General features: G+C 38.9%; 1 protein-coding gene across 2 annotated transcripts in view; it reads left to right on the top strand.

Moving 5' to 3' along the window:
- The first annotated feature begins 345 nt into the window (after positions 1-345).
- The window catches only part of LOC127426470 (NACHT, LRR and PYD domains-containing protein 12-like), a 29,575-nt gene continuing 17,394 nt past the window's right edge, over positions 346-12,526 (top strand). The window contains exons 1-5 of one of the 2 annotated variants that reach the window (XM_051673309.1): positions 346-479; positions 5,275-5,340; positions 5,757-5,860; positions 5,977-6,197; positions 6,286-6,322. In XM_051673309.1, the coding sequence (XP_051529269.1) occupies positions 403-479; positions 5,275-5,340; positions 5,757-5,860; positions 5,977-6,197; positions 6,286-6,322 (505 nt within the window). In that variant the 5' untranslated portion in view covers positions 346-402. Of the gene's footprint in view, positions 480-5,274; positions 5,493-5,756; positions 5,861-5,976; positions 6,198-6,285; positions 6,323-12,526 lie in introns of both variants that reach the window. The other variant, XM_051673310.1, reaches the window with a different exon arrangement.

Genomic DNA, 12,526 nt, shown 5'->3' with positions numbered 1-12,526 from the left:
TTAAATGGATGTCTATGGAGGATATGCTTCAGTGTGCTGATTAAACTGCATTTGTGAGATAACAGCTCGTCATTTAATGAATATACCGGCTTTCCACTAATCTTCAGCATCTTTCACACTAAACAATCCTTTTGAAAGAACTATATGTGGAGTTTACTACGAAACAATTGCTGTTTTATAAGAGAAGTCACGGACAATTTTGCGACAGGTAGGTGTCAGTTTACGGCTCTTCCCATTCATCTGTATGGTATCCGCAAACAGTGACTTACTGTCGTAACACGCTAGTTGACCGTTACGCTCTCGCTCATGTTAAAAACGCGGAAGTTGTAATCTTATATAGAAGATCTCTGCTGGCGTGCTTTTCAAACGGTTCAAGACGATAAATATACTGAATCTGCAGTCATGCTACGAAAAAACACTTTATTAAGAAAGCTGCAAGAGACAACTTCACTGCAGAATAAACTCAAGTTCGTGACCAGGTATCGATTACTGCAGTTTATGATGTTATTATTGAACACTGCTGTCATTGGGAAATAAATGTTTACAATGAGCTGCACAACTGCCTGTTTAACACTTTTGTTTGTAAACCGTTAAGAAAAGTATTTTTTTTATTTTTTATGATATGTTCACATACATGAGGAAGAACATACAAAAAGACAGAGTACGAATAAAAATAAAATAATTAATAATACATGTGAGCGTGTCGCAGGCGTTTATCAGAACATCAGTTAAAACATGATCTAATTTCCCAAAGCTCATTGATAACTTCATTTAACTTCATGAGATGTGTGACGGATCGACTGAATGAATATTAATAATTGTATTAACCCGCTTTGTATGATTGATGTCTGTTCTAATGAATTTGACACAGTTTAAGAGTGATTTAACATGGTTTCCCATGTGACACACTGGTTTGAATGGGAACTGATGATTACATTTAAAGCAGTAAATCACAAGTTAAAGTCTTTTATTTGCAACACTAAAGCATCATATGTGTCAATAATATACTTTCAATTTCTTTTATTTCTTTATAATGAATTATAGCTTGATATAACACTTTGAGTCCCTTTCTGCTATCATTAAAGATGAAGTGAATAAATGATGTAATATTAGGATACTGGTCCAGTGTTTAATCACACTGACAGTAAACGGAGTGACCCGGGACACAACACAGACACTTTATTATATTGTTTTAAATCAATCAATCAAAATTGCAACTGAAACTGACAGCAAGTAATAACAGTTTAATCTACTGAATTTTCTGAGAATGGTTGAATTACTGAGAAGAAAAAACGTGAACTACATTTTCTAAAGTTTACGGGCTTTTTTTCTCTCTCTCCCTTTTTCTCCCCAATTTGGAATGCCCAATTCCCAATGCGCTCTAAGTCCTCATGGTGGTGTAGTGACCCGCCTCAATCCGGGTGGCGGAGGACGAATCTCAGTTGCCTCCGCGTCTGAGACCGTCAATCCGCGCATCTTATCGCGTGGCTTGTTGAGCGTGTTACCGTGGAGACATAGCACGTGTGTGTGGAGGCTTCATGCTATTCTCCGCAGCATCCACGCACAACTCACCACACACCCCAACGAGAGCGAGAACCACATTATAGTGATGTAATGAACCCATGTGACTCTACCCTCCCTAGCAACCGGGCCAATTTGGTTGCTTAGGAGACCTGGCTGGAGTCACTCAGCACACCCTGGATTCAAACTCTCGACTCCAGGGGTGATAGTCAGCGTCAATACTCGCTGAGATACCCAGGCCCCCCAGTTTACAGGCTTTTTAAATTTGTCAAACAATTTAAAGATTTAAGATTGAAAATCTTTAGATTTTAATTAACAAACAAAATCATTATGTTTCTGAAGAACTTTCTCATGATTTCTCAGACTATCATTTATTTTCACCCATTGGTTAAAATAAAAAATATTGTTACACTACCGCTAGACCAGCGGGCCATTTCATTGGATAGGAACAATTGTTTTATGAACTTTATGAAGCTATTCTTATATATATATATATATATATATATATATGTAATTTAAGAGTATAGGCCTGTATTGTTGACACACATCAGCCTATAACTCTTTACTGTTGCAAATAAAAGACTTATTTTGAGAAACCATGTTAAAATCTCTCTTAAACTGTGTCAAATTAATTGAAACAGACATCAATCAATCGGGTTAATAATTATACCAACATTTATTTATGATGTGCTAAACATCTTTTCTTGGCTCCTTGGCAATTTACATTAAACGAATCTGCTGAACAGACAAGTAAAATTATTCACGTGCACATCCCCAGTTGATCCAGAACACCGGACTCACGAAAATGTTCTTAGGAGAAAAAATAAGAACGTTTTTGGGAACACTCTTACAAAGTTATCCTGAGTGTTCCTATGGGCTGTCAAGATCGCTGTGAGAGAGAAGCTGAGCAATTAACTGGCATTAACATTAAAAAGCTTCAAAACAACATTTGTTTAAATTTCGTGATAAAATGTACATGATTGGAAAGCTGAAAAAAAAAAAAAAAATAACATAAAACACTAAACACTATGTCAAAATTGTGTTTTGGTCTAAAATCACATTTCTACATAAACAGCCCATCTTATGAATCAAGTTAGAACATGTCACATTTAAAAAAATAACCAAGTAAATTCATTAAACATCTTATATTTCTGGATTTAACACTTAAATGCATGGTCACTTTCATATTCAGGTCTTTAGAGACCCGGCACTTACACTGATCAGCCACAACATTAACACCACTGACAGGTGAAGTGAATATAATTTATCTCGTTACAATGGCACTTGTCAAGGGGTGGGATATATTAGGCAGCAAGTGAACAGTCAGTTCTTGAATTTCATCTGTTAGAAGCAGGAAAAATGGGCAAGCGTAAGGATCTGAGCGACTTTAACAAGGGCCAAATTGTGATGGCTAGACGACTGGATCAGAGCATCTCCAAAACGACAGGTCTTGTTGGGTGTTCCCGGTATGCAGTGGATAGTACCTACCAAAAATGGTCCAAGGAAGGACAACCGGTGAACCGGCAACAGGGTCATGAGTGCCCAAGACTCATTGATGCGTGTGGGGAGCGAAGGCTAGCCCGTAGCTGCGGACCTGTCAGAGTGCCCATGCTGACCCCGTCCACTGCCGAAAGCACCTACAATGGGCACATGAGCGTCAGAACTGGACCATGGAGCAATGGAAGGTGGCCTGTTCTGATGAATCACATTTTCTTTTAGATTGTGTGGACGGCCGGGTGCGTGTGTGCCGTTTACCTAGGGAAGAGATGGCAGCATGATGCACCGTGGGAAGAAGGCAGGCTGGCGGAGGGAGTGTGATGCACTGGGCAATTTTCTGCTGGGTAACCTTGGGTCCTGGCATTCATGTGGATGTTACTTTGACACGTACCACCTACCTAAACATCATTGCAGACCAGGTACACCCCTTCATGGCAATGGTATTCCCTGATGGCAGTGGCCTCTTTCAGCAGGATAATGCACCCTGCTACATTGCACACATTGTTCGGGAATGGTTTGAGGAACATGATGAAGAGTTCAAGGTGTTGCCTTGATCCCCAAATTCCCCAGATCTCAATCCGATTAAGCATCTGTGAGATGTGCTAGAACAACAAGTCTGATCCACAGCGGCTCCACCTCGCAACTTACAGGACTTGAAGGATCTGCTGCTAATGTCTTGGTGCCAGATACCACAGGACACATTCAGGGGTCTTATAGAGTCCATGCCTCGACGGGTCAGAGCACGAGGGGGACCTACACCATATTAGGCAGGTGGTTTTCATGTTGTGGCCGATCGGTGTATATCTATACAAAATGGATGCACAAAATGACCAGATAGTGTCAAATTTTCAAAATGTTTTCAAGACAATCAGAAAGAATATAATACAATTTATTTTGATGTTTTATTTTTATAACTCAAAGAGAAAATGCAACAAATCAGGAAAAATCTAGAACAGGATTCATTACTTTAACACCGAAATTTCATGAGATGCAACTTTCAAAAACATTACATGAGTTACAGAACACATAATTTACACAAACTACACGCAAGTTACACATATGTATTTTCTAAGGCACTTGAGTCTAAATATATGCACAACTTTATTTCAGTCGTACACACAAATGACAATAGTCATATTATACTGTTAAACTTGCTATAGTTTACTTCAGTGCTGTTTCTTCATCAAACATCAGTGTCAAATGTAAATTAAATCAATCAGTGAAACATCAGCGCCACCTTGAGTAAGAAATAACAAGTGTAATATGTATGTGTATTATTGAGAATTCATTGTTTCATAGAAAATCAACATTATATAGTATTTATTTGTATGGATATAGTACTCATTTCTCTTGTAATAAACAAATAGATATCCTGTGATAGTAAACATATATAGATATTAAATAGTCATAAAAAATATAATTTCTGGAAGTGCAAGAAAAAATGCCACTTGCATACCTCGAGTCTCCGATGACCCTATAAACTTTTGGTACTTTTTTGGTAGAATTTTTTTGTGTTGCACTGTTTATAAGAGATAGATTGAGGGATACTAAAGAGGTTTGGGCACAACTCCAAGAAATGGATGGGATACACTGGGTTAAATGAGGTCCCGTGTCTCTAAAGGGATAGTTCACCCAAAAATGAAAATTCTCTCATCATTTACTCACTCTCATGCCATCCCAGATGTGTGTATAAGATTTTTAGAAGAACCAGACCAGAACTTTGAAGTTCCAAAAATCACATATATAAACATAAAAGTAATCCATATGATGCCGTTTATGACCTTACACCAGGGGTAAACAACCCTGGTCCTGGAGTGCCACAGACATTTCTGGTTTTTGTTTTACCCAAGCCCCTTAATAAATTAATTGATTTAATTATTGGCTTAATTGGTTAGAATTACCATGTGTTCCAGGTATTTCGCAACTGACAATTAAGAGATACCTATAAAACCTGCAGGATTGGGGCACTCCAGGACCAGGGTTGCCTACCCCTGCCTTACACCTATAAAGGAACAGCATTTAATGCGTTTACATGAACACGAACGTTGTCAGCTTATTAAGCATAATCGGTGTAAGAATTAGCATGTAAATGTGCTCACTGAGGCACTTACAATGGAAGTCAATGAGGTCAATCTGTAAACATTAAAATACTCACCGTTTCAAAAGTATAGACACAAGACATAAACAATATGTGTGTTAACATGATTTTACTGTCATAAAATCACTTACTAACCTTTTAACTTGCTTTTTTTAAAGAAAAGGAAGGATAAGTCTGTGGCAGCGGGGGCGTGGTCAAGCATCTCTCTGGAGAGAGAGAAAGCGGTAAGGGCGCTTACACCTGAGCCAAATTATGTCTAACACCTGTCTCTAATTTCAGTAAGCACGGGGAGAGCGGATAAATAGAGCCACACCCCAAGTAGAAGGGGAGAGCCTGGGCACCGCAAAACTGAACAGAAAGCAAGAGTTTTATGATGGTGAAGCAGTGTGTGATTAAAGTGTATATTGCAAGAGAAAAATAAATCCTTACCTGAACCAGGAAAGCTGCTTGTCGTTTCGTCCCTACAAAGTCTAAATTATTTTCTGTGGTAATCAATATTATCTCACAAATGCTGTCGATTGAGCTTAACTTGTATTGAACCCAGAATATTGGACAGGATGAAATCTAACTGGCTGGTAAGCTAAAAGGTTAATTCTGGACACTGAGAAAATTCATCCTCATAACTGCTGATCTTTTGCAGGAACAGAACCAGAGAGAGTTTGGAGGACTCCTTAAATGAAAACAAGACATTTAAAATGGTTAAATACAAACAGAGAAAACTTATGAAAAAAAGATACATTAAAAGTAAGAAAAGATCTCCTTGTTTTCTAGAAAATAATTGTTTCTCAATCTTGAATAAACTTTACTGTCAAGTTTACACTGGTCTAGTTTACACATTGTTTTTGTTTATTTCTTAACAGAGGGAAACAACATCCAAACGCACTTCGGAAATGTATCCCAACAAAATAATAACTTTGCACTTCATAATACAAATAATAATGCTGTATCACCCGGCCAACCGTCGTTTCTGAACCCAAGTCATTTTAACGTCAATATTGATCAGAAAGATGGTGGCGCAATACTGGCTCCAAACATACTTGGAACTAACATTACTGGCGACGTTCACATGAACCTACATATGGTGAGTGTCTGAAAATAAAACTGAAAACTTATGATAACAGTGGAATTTTTGTGGAGATGAGTTGTTAATTTTACATTTTTTCTTCCAGCAACCGGTGCCACACACAACCTCAATAAACAGAGACGGTAAGAACCAGAACAGACACGGTTGTTTTTGTATTCTCAGAGATGTTGATTGGGCATCTAATGTAAATTGTCGTTTCACAACAAATTTCACAAACTACAGATCACTGATCATGTTTGGTTGTATACCTTTGATTAAAGGAATAGTTTACCTTAAAATGAAAATTTAGCCATTTACTGTTGTTTCAAACCTGAAGGCAGAATGTTAAGGAATGACAGCCTCAGTCACCATTCAGTTTCAATGCATCTTTAACAATACAATTTATGTGAACCATTTACATTTATGCATTTGGCAGATGCTTTTATCCAAAGTGACTTACAGTGCCCTGATTACAGGGACAATCCCCCTGGAGCAACCTGGAGTTAAGTGCCTTGCTCAAGGACACAATAGTGGTGGCTGTGGGGATTGAACCAGCAACCTTCCGCTTATCAGTTCAGTGCTTTAGTCCACTACGCCACCACCACTCCAGTGCCTTGCTCAAGTGAACAGTGACTGAGGCTTTCATTCTCATTAACATCTCATTTTGTGTTTCACTGAGCCATTATTATGGGTTTGAGACTACATGAAGGTGCCGTAAGTGATGATAAACCATTGTTGGGTGAACTATTTCTTTAAAAGGGTCAGGACATACACTTTTTTTTTTTTTTTTTTTTTTTTTTTATCATTCCTGAGGTCCACTTATAATGTTAGTAGTTTTTTTGGCACAAAAATGTTTATAATTTAGTAATTATATAATAATTTTCCACTCTGTCTCTGGCCCTCTGTCTGAAACGCTCTGTTTTAAGCAGTCTGGCCCTTTAAGACTTCAGTGTAAATGCCCACTGTTGTGATTGGCTAAAATCGTGCAGCCCTTCCAAAAGAGCCATATTTGAGATGCATTCTGAAGAAAATTAACATTCCACAAGATCGCAACATTTATAAATCTAAATTTCAGGATTAACATAACTCACATCCAACACATTTCATCGGAATATATTAAACTCTTCAGTCAAGCAGCACCATAAACCTAAATCAAACAAGTCATGACATATGAAATATTCATGAATTAATTTTTTTACTTTAATGGTGTTTTAACTGCCCCATCCTTCAGTGCCTGTGACTGGTTCACAAGCATACAATACAATCCATGCTGAAATGTTCTGAATATACAAACGTAATACAGTCCATGGTGATATTTGTGTGCTTCAAAAGTCAAAAGCAGAGATGCTGGTTTGTTTACACACAGGACTGCATGTGTTTCTCCCAGTCACTAGCAGCAGCAGAATGAGATGCGTTTTTAGAATATTCTTTTTTTTTTTTTTTTTCTTTTTTGTGATATAACATTTTTATTGATTCACACAACAAAAAAATAAAAGCAAAACATATATATGCAGAATCAACATTTAACCCTTACTACCACCCCTCCCAATCCCCAACCCCACCCGACCCTCAACAAACACCCCTGTGGTCACACATGAGCGCACACACACACACAAAAAAAAAGATATAATAATCACACACATCAATAACTACACCCCTCTCTCCACTGCTCCACCCCGAGAGCCCACCAAGAACGCCAAATATTTGCCCCATTTCCCAACAACCAAATCCAAATTCCCCAGTCTTCTAGATGACCCCTCTTCAAAAGCTGTCACCCTCCCCATCTCCGAGTACCACTCCTGAAATTGGGGCGCTCCAGCCGACTTCCATCCCCTTAAAACAACTTGTCTGGCGATCATGACACTGGTTAGGACCCAGTTATTTTGTGTGTTTATTCTCTATACTGATGACTGCCTCATCGCCTAAAATAAAGAGTCTGGGGCAAAATGAAATTTGAGTGCCCAATACATCACACATAAAACTCTGAACCTTCAACCAAAATTTTTGGATCTTAACACATCCCCAAAAAACATGTGTTGTGTCTCCATCCTCTGATTGGCATCGCCAGCAGGTGGGTGTGTCTTTAAGATCAAGCCTATACAATCTAGAGGGGGTCCAATAAAATCTATGTAAAATCTTAAATTGCATAAGGTGCACCCTTGCATCTCTAGATGAAGACTTGATGTTTTTTAGGATCCTAGCCCACACTCCATCCTCCAATACCAAGTTTAAATCTCTCTCCCATAATCTCTTGATAGAAGTTGAAGCTCTGTCCCCCAGACTCTGAATTAACAGGGAGTAATACACTGATGCCTAATGACCTTTTCCAAAAGCAGTAATCACCTCTCTGAGTATCTGCCGCTTTAGGGGGTGTATGCTTCTCCCAAAAATAGTACAGAGCAGGTGGCGCAGCTGTAAATACCTAAAGAACTGAGATCTGGGAATCCCAAAATGTTGAACCAAATTTTGAAAGGATCTCAACACTCCACTCTCATATAGGTCACCGAGTGTATTAACCCCCCTCACAATACACTCTGACCAGTAGACTTATTAATTAATAATTTTGGGTTCAGCCATATGCTAAAGGCAACATTTAAATAAATGTCCGAATTAAACACTCTGGACACTTGTCCATATCGAGTGCAAATGCGAGATAATGGGGTGTAACTTAACTTCTCCGGTTAGTTTGATAGAAAGGCTTTGCAATGGCAAAAAAAGGGGCAACAACTTCCCATTCAATACAAAACCAGGGAGGGGCTCTCTCAGGTGGAAGCGTCCAATGAGTCAAATGTCTGAGACCAAATGCATAATAATAAAACAAATTCTTGGGTAGGCCTAGCCCACCTTTGTCAATCGGCCTATGTAACTTACTGAAATGTAATCTGGGGCGCTTACCATTCCAAATGAAGGACTTCACTATGCTATCAAATTGCTTGAAATAAGAGAGGGGGACATCTACAGGGAAAGACTGTAGCAGGTAGTTGAATTTTGGAATATAATTCATTTTAATAACATTAATCATCCGAATCATAGATAAATGTAATGAAGCCCACCTTTTTATTAAAGGGACCAAATTAACTCTAACTAAATCATACAGATTTGCTGGGAATAAAATACCCAAATACTTAATGCCCTGTTTGGGCCACTGGAAAGTGCCCGGGTGGAAAGCTGTTACTGGGCATTACGCTGTCAGAGCCAAAGCTTCGGATTTAGACCAATTGACTCTGTATCCCGAGAACTTGGAAAAGGAATTAATAATTCTGTGGAGGCAAGGCATAGATCTAGCAGGTTCAGAGACGAATAATAAAATATCATCTGTGTAAAGCAGAAGCTTATGTGCCATACCTCCCACCACCACCCCTGGAAAATCATCCTCCTTTCTTATCGCGGCTGCTAATGGTTCCAGGGCAAGACAGAACAATAATGGGGAAAGAGGGCAACCCTGCCGGGTGCCCCTATCCAGAGTAAAATAATCTGAAATTAATCCATTTGTTTGTACCACTGCTACCGGGTGTCTATAAAGTAACTTAATCCAACCAATAAAAGTATTCCCAAGCCCGTACATTTCCAAAATCTTAAAGATAATCCCATTCTACCATATCAAACGCCTTCTCAGCGTCAAACCCCACCTGATCTATATGTATAAGACATGTCATAACTTAATCGGTTCGCCAAAATTTTTTACAATATTTTTACATCTAGCTGGATCAGGGAAATTGGACGGTAATTCTTACACTCGCTTGGATCTTTGTCCTTTGTAAGAATTGAACTGATCCGGGCTTGTGTCATGGTTGGCAGAAACTTTCCATTCTTTAATGATTTAGTTTAAACTTCTAGCAAAAGTGGAGCCAGTTCTGTAGCATAAGATCTAAAAAACTCAGCGGCAAAGCCATCTGACCCCGGAGCCTTGCCTGTAGACAGGGCCTGACTGTCTTGCCCTGAATAGCCAAAACTCCACCTTCCGCGACAAAATAGTATTATATCTGTATTTCAATTGGGTCAATTCTCTGAGGCCATCAGACAACATTCTGCGCTTCAGTTCTGCCTTGGCACTTTTAATATTTCCTTCCAACTCCACGAGTTCTCGTGCTTTGGATTTTTTGGTGAATGAGGCATACTGTATGAACCACCTTAAGTGCCTCCCAAGCCACACTCACAGAGGATACTGAGGACCAGTTGGTCTCCATATAAACACTGATTTCAGCCTTTAACATTTGTTGGAATTCAGGATTTTGCAAAAGGGATACATTAAAGCGCCAACTATATGATTTCCTTTTCTCCATATGTGGCAACACCTCTTAACTCACCAGGGCATGATCTGAGACTAAGATATTTCCATTTGAGCAATCAACAACAGATGAAATGAGGGACTTGGATATAAAAAAAAAAAAAATCTATTCTAGAGTAAATCTTATGGACTGATGGAAAAAAATGTGTAGTCCCTACCAGATGTGTTTAAAAGTCTCCAAATATCTGTAAGATCAAGATATTTACACATCCTGTGAAGCGTCAGTGCTGCTCTAGGAGGCTTACACACTTTTGCTTCACTTTGATCAAGGACTGAGTCCATCAAAAGATTAAAGTCTCCTCCCAATATTATATCATGAGGGGTGCCAGCGGCTTGCAACATCCCTTCAAGATCTATAACAAAGCCCTGATCATCAACGTTAGGTGTGTAAATATTAGCCAAAATAAGACTTTGCCCCTGAATTTCTGCTAAAACAATAAATGTAAGCGCAGCGTAGTTCTAACGAGAAGACTAGCAGCTGTACATCATCACACCTTTAGCTAGGTAACTCCTAGCCAATCACATGTAAGCCATTGCTTTTTAAGCCTGCTCACAATCTATCACATTGCTGTTTCAATGTGCTAACGCGGCAACCTACACCACCTCCTATCTCCAGCAGGATATGACTGTTCCAAGTACAACTTCTTCGGACCGCCAGACGGGGCTTACGCCAAAGAGAGACATTACATTCCTGTTCTGTATTCATCAGTTCATCAAATTTCACTCAAGTCTGCGATTCTTCCTGATAGAATGACTCTTTTATCTTTAGTCTGTTTGAGACATTTGAATTGTAGATGCTTGCTTATCAGTGTAATGACTCCCCTGCTCTTACTTGAGCCAGCACTAAAGAAAACATGTCCACCCCATATCTTCCCAAATTTTCGGCTTCTTGCGGGGAAAGATACATTTCTTGAAGAAACACTATATCATATTTCTTACATTTAAGAAAAGAAATAACCTTCCTTCTTTTTATGGGGTGCCCCAACCCATTCACATTACATGTGGAGACAATCCGCTCATATTAACATTTGACATTTATAACAAAATTATAAAGACCACATTCCAACATTAGTGCAACAATTAAACCCCAAACTTTCCCCTGAACCAAACAAACAGAAAAAAGAAAAAAATGTGCGCATTAACCCCGCGTCCACTCAGCTGCAACGTGAGTACCACAAAATAATTTAATCAGTCCATTGACTTTATGAAGGACATTGCTTGCTGGGGACATGTAAAAATGAGGGATGTGCACTATGACTAATTTGACTGTCGTTTAAACTAAAGTTTTGTAGCCAATTCCCGCACCACCGAAGTGATTTCTTAACTACTTTGCTGAGTTTGCTCGTCTAGTGAGTGAGAGTGAGCACGCACAGCCTGAGGTGAAATTAAACTCTGTATCTGCTCCAGATATCCTTTTGTTTTTTTTTATATATTTGTATTATTCTATTTAAAATATGTAACATTTAATGACAGTAATTTAAGTGCAGCCTCTGTAAAAATATAAAGCAAAAAGTAAATATGTAAAAATTATGATCAGTTTAATAGGGGGAAATATTAACCGACTCGTAATTCCAGTGTTGACTAGCAGCATCAGAACCGTTTAGTCGACTAGTCTCGCACATCCCTAGTAAATATTTTGTGGCCATATTTAGCATCTATTCTCAATTTGGCCAGGAACATCATTGCAAAAGCTACCTTCCATTGATGTAAGAGTTTCTTGCATTCGATCACGTTTCTCTCATCAAATTCGCAAAGTCTGGGAAAAAGAAAATGCTGTGGTTCTTCCAAGAAAGCCTTCCTTTATTCCTCGCCTCACGTAACACGAGATCTTTATCGGATGATCTCAGAAATTTGGCCAGAATTGATCAGGGTCTGTTTCCCTCAGTGGATCGCCAAGCCAGAACCCTGCAAGCTCGCTTGATTTCCATCTTATGGCCTGTTATGTCGAGCAGATTAGGAAAGAGCCTGTCCAGGAATTTCACTATATCTTGACCCCTTAGAATTCCAACAATTCGGACGTTATTCCACCAACTACGGTTCTCCAAGTTCTCTGACATCT

This window comes from Myxocyprinus asiaticus, chromosome 35 (assembly GCF_019703515.2).
Source record: "Myxocyprinus asiaticus isolate MX2 ecotype Aquarium Trade chromosome 35, UBuf_Myxa_2, whole genome shotgun sequence".
NCBI lineage: Eukaryota > Metazoa > Chordata > Actinopteri > Cypriniformes > Catostomidae > Myxocyprinus > Myxocyprinus asiaticus.
Note: the sequence above shows the minus strand (reverse complement) of the source record. Positions and strands in the feature narration are given on the sequence as shown.